The sequence below is a fragment of the Melozone crissalis genome, unplaced genomic scaffold, assembly GCF_028551555.1.
Source record: "Melozone crissalis strain CALT ecotype California unplaced genomic scaffold, PUWL_Pcris_2 ptg000645l_1, whole genome shotgun sequence".
NCBI lineage: Eukaryota > Metazoa > Chordata > Aves > Passeriformes > Passerellidae > Melozone > Melozone crissalis.
The window spans coordinates 35,228-49,697 of NW_026536318.1; the positions used below are offsets into that span (position 1 = coordinate 35,228).

Genomic DNA, 14,470 nt, shown 5'->3' on the forward strand with positions numbered 1-14,470 from the left:
CACCCCATGGATCCCACCTCAGATGTCCCACCCCATGGATCCCACCCCATGGATCCCATCCCATGGATCCCATCCCACGGATCGCACCCCATGGATCCCACCTCAGATGTCCCACCCCATGGATCCCACCCCATGGATCCCATCCCATGGATCCCATCCCACGGATCGCACCCCATGGATCCCACCTCAGATGTCCCACCCCATGGATCCCACCCCATGGATCCCATCCCATGGATCCCATCCCACGGATCGCACCCCATGGATCCCACCTCAGATGTCCCACCCCATGGATCCCACCCCATGGATCCCATCCCACGGATCCCATCGCACAGACCCCACCCCACATGTCTCACCCCACAGTACCCACAAATCCCAGCTCATGGATCCCACCTCAGATATCCCACCCCACAGACCCCACAGATCCCATGCAACGGATCCCACCTTAGATATCCAACCCCTCAGACTCCATGGGTCCCATCCCGTGGATCCCACCTCAGATAATCCCACCCCACAGACCCCATCCCATGGATCCCATCTCCGATATCCCATCCCATGGATTCCATCCCATGGATCCCACCCCACAGACCCCACAGACCTGACAGGTCCCATCCCACGGATCCCACCTCAGATATCCCACCCCGGGTGAGCCACCCCATGGATCCCACCCCACAGACCCCATGGATCCCACCCCATGTGTCCCACCCCACAGACCCTGGACCCCAGTTGTCCCACCCCACAGACCCCATAGACCCCATCCCAGGTGTCCCACCAATCCCACCCCACAGACCCCATGGATCCCATTCCAGCCTATATTTCCCACCCCATGGGTCCCACCTCACATATCCCACCCCACAGACTCCACAGATCCCGTCCCATGGATCCCACCCCACGGATCCCATCCCACGGATCCCACCCCACAGACCCCACCCCACAGACCCCATCGCACAGACCCCATCCCACATGTCTCACCCCACAGTACCCACAAATCCCACCCCATGGGTCCCACCTCAGATATCCCACCCCACAGACCCCACCCAATGGACTCCACCCCACAGACCCAGAGATCCCATCCCATGGATCCCACCCCACAGACCTCATCCCACGTGTCCCACCCCACAGACCCCACGTGTCCCACCCCACAGACCCCATGGATCCCACCCCACAGAACCCGGACCCCAGGTATCCCACCCCACAGACCCCATAGATCCCACCTCAGATATTCCACCCCACAGACCCCACAGACTCCCCGTGTCCCACCCCACAGACCCCATGGATCCCACCCCACATGTCCCACGCCACAGACCCCATAGATCCCACCTTAGATATCCCACCCCACAGACCCCATCCCACAGATCCCACCCCACAGACCCCATGGATCCTATCCCATGGATCCCACCCCACAGACCCCACAGACCCTGGACCCCAGATATCCCACCCCACAGACCCCATAGATCCCACCTCAGATATTCCACCCCACAGACCCCACAGACTCCCCGTGTCCCACCCCACAGACCCCATGGATCCCACCCCACATGTCCCACGCCACAGACCCCATAGATCCCACCTTAGATATCCCACCCCACAGACCCCATCCCACAGATCCCACCCCACAGACCCCATGGATCCTACCCCATGGATCCCACCCCACACACCCCACAGACCCTGGACCCCAGGTGTCCCACCCCACAGACCCCACCCCATGGATCCCACCCCCCGTGTCCCACCCCACAGACCCCCACAGATCACACTCCACAGACCCCACAGACCCCTCCCCACAGATCCCACCCCACAGCCCCCACCACCCGTGTCCCGCCCCACAGACGCCTCCCCATAGATCCCGCCCCACAGCCCCCCCAGACCCCGATGCCCCCTCGGTTACCGGTGGGGTTGCCGGGGTTGATGATGCAGAGCGCGCGGGGGTTGCAGCGCCGGCGGCCCTCGGACAGCGCCCGGCGCAGCTCGGCCACGTCCAGCGCCCAGCAGCGCTCCTCGGCCAGGTAGTAATTCACCTGCGCCGCCTCCAGCTCGGCCAGCGCCGCCGAGTACAGCGGGTACTGCGGGATCGGGATCAGCACCCCCGTGCGCGACGCGCCCGAGCCGCACACCAGCAGCTTCAGCATGTTCTGGGGGGGACACACAGAGGGGACAGTGAGGGGACAGCGAGGGGACAGTGAGGGTGTGGGATAGGGGACAGCGAGGGGACAGCGCCGCCGGGGACAGCGGGTACTGCGGGATCGGGATCAGCCCGAGCCGCACACCAGCAGCTTCAGCATGTTCTGGGGGGACACACAGAGGGGACAGCGAGGGGACAGTCAGGGGACAGCGAGGGTGTGGGATAGGGGACAGTCAGGGGACAGCGCCGCCGGGGACAGCGGGTACTGCGGGATCGGGATCAGCCCGAGCCGCACACCAGCAGCTTCAGCATGTTCTGGGGGGACACAGAGGGGACAGTGAGGGGACAGCGAGGGGACAGTGAGGGTGTGGGATAGGGGACAGCGAGGGGACAGCGCCGCCGGGGACAGCGGGTACTGCGGGATCGGGATCAGCACCCCCGTGCGCGACGCGCCCGAGCCGCACACCAGCAGCTTCAGCATGTTCTGGGGGGACACACAGAGGGGACAGTGAGGGGACAGCGAGGGGACAGCGAGGGGACAGCGAGGGTGTGGGATAGGGGACAGCGAGGGGACAGCGCCGCCGGGGACAGCGGGTACTGCGGGATCGGGATCAGCACCCCCGTGCGCGACGCGCCCGAGCCGCACACCAGCAGCTTCAGCATGTTCTGGGGGGACACACAGAGGGGACAGTGAGGGGACAGCCAGGGGACAGCGAGGGGACAGCGAGGGTGTGGGACAGGGGACAGCCAGGGGACAGCGCCGCCGGGGACAGCGGGTACTGCGGGATCGGGATCAGCACCCCCGTGCGCGACGCGCCCGAGCCGCACACCAGCAGCTTCAGCATGTTCTGGGGGGACACAGAGGGGACAGTGAGGGGACAGCGAGGGTGTGGGATAGGGGACAGCGAGGGGACAGCGCCGCTGGGGACAGCGGGTACTGCGGGATCGGGATCAGCCCGAGCCGCACACCAGCAGCTTCAGCATGTTCTGGGGGGACACACAGAGGGGACAGTGAGGGGACAGCCAGGGGACAGTGAGGGTGTGGGACAGGGGACAGCGAGGGGACAGCGCCGCCGGGGACAGCGGGTACTGCGGGATCGGGATCAGCCCGAGCCGCACACCAGCAGCTTCAGCATGTTCTGGAGGGGACAGAGAGGGGACAGCGAGGGGACAGCCAGGGGACAGCGAGGGGACAGTCAGGGGACAGTCAGGGGACAGCGCCGCCGAGTACAGCGGGATCGGGATCAGCGCCCCCGTGCACGACGCGCCCGAGCCGCACACCAGCAGCTTCAGCATGTTCTGGGGGGGACAGAGAGGGAACAGTGAGGGGACAGCCAGGGGACAGCGAGGGGACAGTCATGGGGTGGGAATCGGGACATGGAGGGAACAATCAGGGGACAGTAAGGGGGTGGGGATTGGGATATGGAGGGGACAGAGAGGGGACATTGAGGAGACAGAGTGGGGTGAGAATCAGGACACGGAGGGGGACAGAGAGGGGACAATCACGGGATGGGAATTGGGACATGAAGGGGACATGGAGGGGACAGTCACGGGGGACACTGAGGGGACAGCGGGTACTGCGGGATCGGGATCAGCGCCCCCGTGCGCGACGCGCCCGAGCCGCACACCAGCAGCTTCAGCATGTTCTGGGGGGACACAGAGAGGGGACAGTGAGGGGACAGCCAGGGGACAGCGAGGGGACAGTCAGGGGACAGCGCCGCCGAGTACAGCGGGATCGGGATCAGCCCGAGCCGCACACCAGCAGCTTCAGCATGTTCTGGGGGGGACAGAGAGGGAACAGTGAGGGGACAGCGAGGGGACAGCGAGGGGACAGTCAGGGGACAGCGCCGCCGAGTACAGCGGGTACTGCGGGATCGGGATCAGCACCCCCGTGCGCGACGCGCCCGAGCCGCACACCAGCAGCTTCAGCATGTTCTGGGGGAACACAGAGGGGACAGTGAGGGGACAGTCATGGGGCGGGAATCGGGACATGGAGGGGGAAGTGAGGGAACGGAGAGGGGACAGCACGGGGATGGGCTGAGGTGGGAATTGAGATATGGAGGGGACAGAGAGGGGACATTGAGGAGACAGAGTGGGGTGGGAATCAGGACACAGAGGGGGACAAGGAGGGGACAATCAGGGGGCGGGATGGGGGACAACAAGGGGACGGAGAGGGGACATTTAGGGGTCAGAGTGGGGTGGGAATCAGGACACGGAGGGGGACAGAGAGGGGACAATCACGGGATGGGAATTGGGACATGAAGGGGACATGGAGGGGACAGTCACGGGTGACCCCGAGGGGACAGCGGGTACTGCGGGATCGGGATCAGCGCCCCCGTGCGCGACGCGCCCGAGCCGCACACCAGCAGCTTCAGCATGTTCTGGGGGGACACAGAGGGGACAGTGAGGGCAGTGAGGGGACAGCGAGGGTGTGGGATAGGGGACAGCGAGGGGACAGCGCCGCCGGGGACAGCGGGTACTGCGGGATCGGGATCAGCCCGAGCCGCACACCAGCAGCTTCAGCATGTTCTGGGGGGACACACAGAGGGGACAGTGAGGGGACAGCGAGGGGACAGCGAGGGGACAGCGAGGGGGACAGTCAGGCCGCGAGATGGGGGACAATCAGGAAACAGAGAGGGGACAATCAGGATGTGGGGATGGGGACATGGAGAGGGCAGCCAGGGCACAGAGAGAGGACAGCGAGGGGATGGGTTGGGGTGGGACTCAGGACATGGAGGGGACAGTGAGGGGACAGAGAGGGGACATTGAGGGGTCAGAGAGGGGTGGGAATCAGGACATGGAGGGGACAATCACTGGGTGGGGATAGGGACATGGAGGGGACAGCAAGGGGACAGTCAGGGGACAGTCATGGGGCAGGATGGGGGACATGGAGGGGACAATCAGGGGGTGCGGATTGGGACATGGAGGGGACACTGAGGGGACAGCGAGGAGTCAGAGAGGGGCGGGAATCGGGACGTGGAGGGCAGAGAGAGGGGATGGGTTGGGGTGGGAATCAGGACATAGAGGGGGCAGCGAGGGGACAGTGAGGGGACAATGAGGGGACAATGAGATCGTGGCATGGGGGACAGCGAGGGGAGGGAGAGGGGACATTGAGGGGCCAGAGAGGGGCGGGGATCGGGACATGGAGGGGACAGAGCAGGGACAGAGAGGGGACAATCACGGGATGGGAATCGGGACATGGAGGGGACACTGAGGGGACAGCGAGGAGTCACAGAGGGGCGGGGATCGGGACACGAGGGAGGGGACAGAGCAGGGACAGAGGGGGGACAATCAGAGAGTGGCATGGGGGACAGAGAGGGGATGGAGTGGGGACATTGAGGGGTCAGAGAGGGGCGGGGATCGGGACATGGAGGGGACAATCAGGGGATGGCAATCGGGACATTGAGGGGTCAGGGAGGGGCGGGGATCAAGATATGGAGGGGACAGCGAGGGGACAATCACGGCGTGGGAATCGGGACATGGAGGGGACAGAGAGGGGACATCGGGGGTCAGAGAATCGGGATGTGGAGGGGACAATGAGGGGACAGTGAGGGGATGGGTTGAGGTGGGAATCAGGACATTGAGGGGACAGAGTGGGGTGGGAATCAAGACATGGAGGGGACAATCAGGGGACAATCACGGGGTGGGATGGGGGACAGTGAGGGGACAATGAGGGGACAGGTTGGGGTGGGAATCAGGACATTGTGGGGACAGTGAGGGGACAGTGAGGGGACGGGTTGAGTTGGGGACCAGGACATTGAGGGGACAATGAGGGGACAGCAAGGGGACACCGTGGGGTGGGAATCAAGACATTGAGGGGACAGTGAGGGGACAATCAGGGATGGGTTGTGGTGGCAATCAGGACATTGAGGGGACAGTGAGGGGACACCATGAAGTGGCTATCAGGACATCGTGGGGACATTGAGGGGACAGCAAGGGGACAGAGTGGGGTGGGCATGGGGACAATGAGGGGACAGCACAGTGAGTACAGGGGACAGTGGGGACAATGGGGGGACAGAGGGACTCGGGGGGGAGGACATCCCGGGGACAACCGGACGGTGGCACGCGAGTGACAGCGAGGTGACACCGCCCTGCTGTCCCCAGCACAGCGCCACCATCGCCACGGCAACCGCACGGCCCCGGCGACACCGCGGGGAGCTGGCACTGTCCCCAGGGGGGGCGCGGGGACACCAAGTGCCACCACCCCCGAGTGCCACCACCCCCCCTCCCCCTCGAGCGACACAAAGGTCCCTTTGTCACCGCCCGCCGTGGGAACGGCCTGGGGGTGGCACCGAGCCCGGGGGGTGGCACCGAGCCCGGTGTCCCCTCGGTGTCCCCGGGATGTCGCGGGATGGGGGAGGTGGAACCGGTGTCCCCGGGATGGAGTTGGTGGCACCGGTGTCCCCGAGATGTGGCGGGGGTGGTGGCACCGCGCTCGGTGTCCCCGGCGGTGTGGCGGGATGGAGGGGTGGTGGCATTGGTGTCCCCGGGCTGTCACAGGGCAGGGTTGGTGTCTCCGGTGTCCCCGGGCTGTCACAGGGATGGTGTCCCCGGTGTCCCCGGGCTGTCACAGGGCAGGGTTGGTGTCCCCGGGCTGTCACAGGGCAGGGTTGGTGTCCCCGGTGTCCCCGGGCTGTCACAGGGTTGGTGTCCCCGCTGTCCCCTGGTTGTCACAGGGATGGTGTCCCCGGTGTCCCCTGGTTGTCACAGGGATGGTGTCCCCGATGTCCCCGGGCTGTCACAGGGTTGGTGTCCCCGGGATGGGGTTGGTGTCCCCGGGCTGTCACAGGGTTGGTGTCCCCGGTGTCCCCGGGCTGTCACAGGGATGGGGTTGGTGTCCCCGGTGTCCCCGGGCTGTCACAGGGTTGGTGTCCCCGGGATGGGGTTGGTGTCCCCGGGCTGTCACAGGGATGGTGTCCCCGCTGTCCCCGGGCTGTCACAGGGATGGGGTTGGTGTCACCGCTGTCCCCGGGCTGTCACAGGGCAGGGTTGGTGTCCCCGCTGTCCCCGGTGTCCCCGGTGTCCCCGGGGCGGGGCAGGGGGCGTGGCCGTGTCGCGGCGGTGTCGCCGTACCACGATGGCGTCGCTGGCGCCCGTGGACAGGAAGATGTCGTCGGCCTTGGCGGGGACGCCGCCGTCGCGGCGCTCGATGTAGCGCGCCACGCTCTCGCGCACCATCTGCACCCCGGGGCTGGCGCTGTACGAGCCTGGGGACACGGGGGACAGCACACTGTCACCTCCCCGCGCCCGGGCTGGTGGCACTTTCATCGGGTGGTGGCACTTCACCGGGTAGTGGGGACATTGGGACGGAGGGGGACAGAGGACACCTGGGGTGTTGGGGATGTTGGGGACATCGGGAATGTTAGGGGACATTGGGGTCATTGGGGATATTGGGGACACTGGGGACAGCGGCACTGTCACCTCCCCGCGCCCGGGCTGGTGGCACTTTCATCGGGTGGTGGCACTTCACCGGGTAGTGGGGACATTGGGACGGAGGGGGACAGAGGACACCTGGGGTGTTGGGGATGTTGGGGACATTGGGGAGACATTTGGGACATTGGGGACATTGGGGGGGTGGGGGACACGGGGGACAGCGGCACTGTCACCTCCCCATCCCCGGAGTGGCACTTCATCACTGGGTGGTGGCACTTCATCGGGTGGGGGGGACATCGGGGTGGGAGGGGGACAGAGGACACCTGGGGGTATGGGGATGTTGGGGACATTGGGGAGACATTTGGGACATTGGGGACATTGGGGGGGTGGGGGACACGGGGGACATTGGGGGACGTTGGGGATGTTGGGGGACATTGGGGATATTTGGGATATTGGGGACATTGTGGGGACATTGTGGATGTTGGGGGACACTGGGGTCATTGGGGATATTGGGGACACGGGGGACAGCCGCACTGTCACCTCCCCATCCCCTGGGGGGTGGCACCTCACTGGGTGGGGGGGACATCGGGGTGGAGGGGGGACAGAGGACACCTGGGGTGTTGGGACTTGGGGACATTGGGAATGTTAGGGACATCAGGGACATTGGGGGGCATTGGGGACATTGGGGATATTGGGGACTTTGGAGGTATTGGGGACATTGAGGGACATTGGGGACAGCCACACCGTCACCTCCCCATCCCCGGAGTGGTGGCACTTCCCCCGGTGGTGGCACTTCATCGGGTGGGGGGGACATTGGGATGGAGGGGGACAGAGGACACCTGGGGCATGGGGATGTTGGGGACATTGGGGAGACATTTGGGACATTGGGGACATTTGGGACATTGGGGACATTTGGGACGTTGGGGGCATTGGGGACATTGGGGACATTGGGGACATTTGGGACGTTGGGGGCATTGGGGACACTGGGGACATTGGGGACACTGGGGACATTGGGGGCATTGGGGACATTGGGGACATTGGGGGGCATTGGGGACAGTGGGGACATTGAGGGGGTGGGGGACATTGGGGACATTGGGGAAATTGGGGGGATGTTGGGGACATTGGGGAGACATTTGGGATATTGGGGACATTTGGGACATTGGGGACATTTGGGACGTTGGGGGCATTGGGGACACTGGGGACATTTGGGACATTGGGGACATTGGGGATTTTGGGACATTGAGATATTGGGGACATTGGGGTCACTGGAGATGTTGGGGACATTGGGGACAGGGGAGACATTGGGGGGACACTGGAGATATTGGGAAATTTGGGATATGGGGACATTGGGGGGACATTGGGGACATTTGGGGCATCGGGGACACTGGGGACATTGGGGACATTGGGGATATTTGGGGATGTTTGGGATATTGGGGACATTGGGGATATTTGGGACGTTTAGGGCATTGGGGGAATTGGGGACATCGGGGGGACATTGGGGACATTGGGAGAATCGGGGACATTGGGGGACATTGGGGGACATTGGGGGACATTGGGGACATTGGGGACATTGGGAGAATCGGGGACATTGGGGGACATTGGGGGACATTGGGGACATTGGGGGAATCGGGGACATTGGGGGACATTTGGGACGTTAGGGGTACGTTGGGCACTGGAGACATTGGGGACACTGCGGGGACGTTGGGGACATTGGGGACATTGGGGATGGGTGGAGTTGGGTGCTGGGATTTGGGATTTTGGGGTTTCGGGGATTTTGGGGGTTTGTTGGGTGCAGAATTTTTTGGGTTTTGGGGTCGGTGGATTTTGGGATTTTGGGGTGTGTGGGATTTTGGGGTTTTGTTGGATTTGGGATTAAGGGATTTTAGGATTTTCAGTGTTGAATTTGGGATTTTGGGGTTTTCTGGGTTCGGGGATTTCGGGGTTTGCAGATGCTGGGTTTGGAATTTCGAGGTTTATGGGATTTTGGGGTGTCGGGGTTTTGGGGTTTGTTGGGTTTGGGATTTTGGCATTTGGGATTTGGGATTAGGGGACTTGGGGATTTTGGGATTTGGGATGTTGGGATTTTGGGGTGTTAGATTAGGGCTTTTGGGGTTTGTTGGATTTGGGATTTGGTATTTTGGAGTTTGGGATTTGGGATTTTGGAGTTTGATTTGGGATTTGTGGGATTTTGGGGTGTGTGTGATTTTGGGATTTGTTGGATTTGGGATTTTGCAATTTTGGGATTTGGGATTTTGGGGTTGGTTGGTTTTGGGGTTTATGGGATATTGGGATGTTGGGATTTCGGGATTTTTTGGATTTGGGATTTTAGGGTTTGTGGGATTTTGGGGTTTTGGGGATTTTGAGATTTGGGATTTTGGGATTTGGGGGATTTTGCGGGTTTTTTGGGTGCCCCTGACCTACGCTGTGTCCCCTGCCTGGGGTGCGGTTTGTGTGGGATTTTGGGGTTTGGGATTTTGGGATTTGCTGGATTTTGAGATTTGGGGTTTGAAACTTTGGGATTTTGGGCTTTTGGGGTGTCGGGATTTTGGGATTTATGATTTGGGGTTTGTTTGAATTGGGATTTTGGGCTTGTTTTGGGGTGTTTTGGATTTGGGATTTGGGATTTTGGGCTTGTTTTGGGGTGTTTTGGATTTGGGATTTTGGGCTTGTTTTGGGGTGTTTTGGATTTGGGATTTGGGGCTTGTTTTGGGGTGTTTTGGATTTGGGATTTTGGGCTTGTTTTGGGGTGTTTTGGATTCGGGATTTGGGATTTTGGGCTTGTTTTGGGGTGATTTGGATTTGGGATTTTGGGCTTGTTTTGGGGTGTTTTGGATTTGGGATTTGGGATTTTGGGCTTATTTTGGGGTGTTTTGGATTCGGGATTTGGGATTTTGGGCTTGTTTTGGGGTGATTTGGATTTGGGATTTGGGATTTTTGGGGGGTTTTGGGGTGTTTTGGGCGCCACCCACCCACGCTGTGTCCCCTCCAGGCAGCCAGCAGGCGCTGGGCGCTCCTTGGGGTGGGATTTTTGTGGGGTTTTGGGGTTTGTTGGATTTTGGATTTTGGGGATTTGTTGGATTTTGGGTTTTTTTGGGATTTTTGGGATTTTGGGGGTTTTCTGGGGGGTGTCACCCACCCACGCTGCGTCCCCCGCAGGCTGCTGGCAGCCACTGAGGGCTCCTTGGGGTGGGATTTTTGTGGGGACTTTGGGATTTTGGGGTTTGTTAGATTTGCGATTTGGGATTCTCGCATTTGAGATTTGGGGATTTTGGGGGTTGGGGATTTTGGGATGTTGGGATTTGGGGTTTTGGGATTGTTTGTATTTGGGATTTTGGGGTTTGTGTGATTCGGGATTTTGGAATGTTTTGGATTCGGTATTTTGGGATTTTGCAGTTTTTGGGGTTGGGATTTTTGGGATTTGGGGGGTTTTTTTTGGGGATTTTGGGATATTTTGGGTGCCCCCCACCCACGCTGTGTCCCCTCCAGGCCTCCAGCAGGCGCCGGGCGCTCCTTGGGGTGGGGTTTGTGTGGGGTTTGGGATTTGGGGTTTGGGATTTTGGGGTTTGTTGGATTTGGGGTTTTGGGGACTTGTTGGATTTGGGGTTTTTTGGGATTTTGGGGGTTTTTTGGGGTGTTTTGGCTGCCACTGACCCACGCTGCCGCCCCCGCAGGCGTCCAGCAGGCGCTGCGCTCCTTGGGCTGGGGTTTTTGTGGGGTTTTTGTGGGGTTTTTGTGGGGTTTTGGGATTTGTTGGATTTGGGATTTTGGGGATTTGTTGGTTTGGGGGTTTTTTGTGTTTTTTTTGGGATTTTGGGGTTATTTTGGGATATTTTAGTTGCCACTGACTCACGCTGCCGCCCCCGCAGGCCTCCAGCAGGCGCTGGGCGCTCTCCGTGGGGTGGGGTTTGTGTGGGGTTTTTGTGGGATTTTGGGGTTTGTTGGATTTGGGATTTTGGGGATTTGTTGGTTTTGGGGTTCTGGGGGGATTTGGGGATTTGGGGGTTTTTTGGGGTGTTTTGTCACCCACCCCACGCTGCCGCCCCCGCAGGCCTCCAGCAGGCGCTGCGCGCGCTCCTTGGGGTGGGGTTTGTGCGGGTTTGTGCGGGTCGTGCGGGTTTTTGTGGGTTTTTGGGGTTTGTTTGAATTGAGAATTTGGGATTTTGGATGTTTTGGATGTGGGATTTGGGATTTTGGGGATTTGGGGTTTTTTTTGGGATTTTGGGATATTCTGTCACCCACTGACCCACGCTGCTGCCCCCGCAGGCAGCCAGCAGGCGCCGGGCGCTCCTTGGGGTGGGGTTTTTGTGGGTTTTTGGGGTTTTTTGGATTTGGGATTTTGGGGTTTTTGGGGTTTTTGGGGTTTGGGATTTTGGGGTTTTTTGGGGATTCTGGGATATTCTGTCACCCACTGACTCACGCTGCCGCCCCCGCAGGCATCCAGCAGGCGCCGCGCGGGCTCCTTGGGGTGGGGTTTGTGTGGGGTTTTGGGGGTTTTTTGGATTTGGGATTTTGGTGTATTTGGGGTTTGGGATTTTGGGATTTTGGGGTTTTTGGGGTTTTTGGGGTTTGGGATTTTGGGATTTTGGGGTTTTTTTTGGGGATTTTGGGATATTCTGTCACCCACTGACCCACGCTGCCGCCCCCGCAGGCCTCCAGCAGGCGCCGCGCGCGCTCCTTGGCGTCGCTGGGCACCGACTCGTCCTTCATCAGCTCCGGGCACACGCACAGCGCTGTCACCTGCAGGGGACACCGCCACGGTGACACCACGGCGGGTGACACTGGGGGGGCGGCGACACCGGGGCGGTGGCGGCCGCGTCCCCGGGGCCGTACCTGGCGCAGGAAGGTGATCGGCTGCTGCCCCATGGCGTGCGCGTCACCGATGTTGGCCTTGATCACCTCGGTGAAGGGCTTGGGGACACCCTGGGGACACGGGGACAGCCGTGAGGGGACAGCGATGGGGACACAGGGGGACAGGGATGGGGACACCCTGGGGACACGGGGACAGCGGTGAGGGGACAGCGATGGGGACACAGGGGGACAGGGATGGGGACACCCTGGGGACACGGGGACAGCCGTGAGGGGACAGCGATGGGGACACAGGGACAGTGGTGAGGGGACAGCGGGGACACAGGGGGACACCCTGGGGACAAGGGACAGCAGTCAGGGGACGGGGATGGGGACGGGGACGGGGGACAGGGATGGGGACAGTGGTGAGGGGACGGGAATGGGGACGGGGATGGGGACAGGGATTGCAGAGGCAGGGACAGGGATGGGCACAGGGACAGGGATGAGGGGACAGGGAGGGGGACACAGGTGGGGACAAGGGACAAAGGGACAGGGATGGGGATGGGGACAAGGGACAGGGATGAGGGGACGGAGATGAGGGGACAGGGACAGAGACAAGGGGACAGGGATGGGGACAGTGGGGACACCCTGGGGGACAAGAGACAGGGATGGGGACAAAGGGACAGGGACAGGGATGGGGATGGGGACAGTGGGGACCGGGATGGGGACAGGATGGCAGGGACAGGGACAGGGACAAGGGGACAGGGATGGGGACAGGGATGGGGGAACAGGAGATGGGGACAGGGACAGGGACAAGTGACAGGGACAGGGATGGGGACAGCAGGGACAGGGATGGGGACAAGGGATGGGGACAAGGGGACAATGATGGGGACAAGGAACAGGAATAAGGACAAAGGACAGGGACGGGGACAAGGGGAGGGGGACAAGGACAGGGACAGCAATGGGGACAGGGACAGGGACAGGGACAGGGACAGGGACAGGGACAGGAATGGGGACAGGGACAGCAGGGACAGGGACAAAACCAGGTCACCCTTCATGACCCCACCCAGGGCTGTCCCCACCCAGGGCCACCCCCGCTGTCCCCTGTCACTGTCATTGTCACCTCCAGGGCGGTGGCGCCACCCCCGTAATGTCCCCTGTCCTGGCAGAGGCCGCGACCTCGGGGACCCCGGGGACCTTGGGGACATTGGGGACATTGGGGACCTCGGGGACCTCAGGGACTTTGGGGACACTGGGGGGACTTTGGGGACTTTGAGGACCCTCAGGGACTTTGGGGACTTTGGGGACCTCGGGGACACTGGGGACAGGGGGGACATTTGGGGACATTGAGGACACGGGGCAGGGTGGCAGCGACGTCCCCACCCCCGCTCGGACTTTGGCCACCGCGGACTCTGCCCCGGGTGGCACCGCCCCGATTGTGTCCCCGTGTCACCCCCTGTGTCACCCTCTGTGTCACCCCCTGTGTCACCCCCTGTGTCACCCTCTGTGTCACCGCACTGTGTCCCCGTGTCACCCCCTGTGTCACCCTCTGTGTCACCCCCTGTGTCACCCCACTGTGTCCCCCGTGTCACCCTCTGTGTCACCCTCTGTGTCACCCCCCGTGTCACCCCCTGTGTCACCCCCTGTGTCACCCCCTGTGTCACCCCCCGTGTCACCCCCTGTGTCACCCTCTGTGTCACCCCCTGTGTCACCGCACTGTGTCCCCGTGTCACCCCCTGTGTCACCCTCTGTGTCACCCCCTGTGTCACCCTCTGTGTCACCCCACTGTGTCCCCGTGTCACCCACTGTGTCACCCCGTGTGTCACCCGGTGTCACCTGTGTCACCCCACTGTGTCCCCGTGTCACCCCCCTGTGTCACCCTCTGTGTCACCCCCTGTGTCACCCCCTGTGTCACCCTCTGTGTCACCAGCTGTGTCACCCCACTGTGTCACCCCACTGTGTCCCCGTGTCACCCACTGTGTCACCCCGTGTGTCACCCGGTGTCACCTGTGTCACCCACTGTGTCCCCCGTGTCACCCCGTGTCCCTTGTGTCACCCGCAGCGTCCCCACCTGACCCCGCCACCCCCCAAAGGGACATTGGGGGACACTGAGGGACATTGAGGGGACATTGGGGGACACTGGGGGGACATTGGGGGGACACTGAGGGGGACATTGAGGGGACATTGAGGGACACTGAG

The 14,470-nt window shown here is 62.0% G+C and overlaps 1 protein-coding gene across 1 annotated transcript in view; it reads right to left on the reverse strand.

Annotated features, from left to right (window-relative positions):
* Positions 1-12,403, reverse strand: part of LOC128950466 (alanine aminotransferase 2-like) — a 28,334-nt gene extending 15,931 nt beyond the window's left edge. Inside the window, exons 1-4 of the mRNA XM_054295345.1 lie at positions 12,317-12,403; positions 12,115-12,223; positions 7,187-7,320; positions 1,880-2,123 (exon numbers count right to left, since the gene is read on the reverse strand). Of these exons, the coding sequence (XP_054151320.1) occupies positions 1,880-2,123; positions 7,187-7,320; positions 12,115-12,223; positions 12,317-12,349 (520 nt within the window). The 5' untranslated portion in view covers positions 12,350-12,403. The remainder of the gene's footprint in view (positions 1-1,879; positions 2,124-7,186; positions 7,321-12,114; positions 12,224-12,316) is intronic.
* Between the last annotated feature and the right edge of the window lie 2,067 nt (positions 12,404-14,470).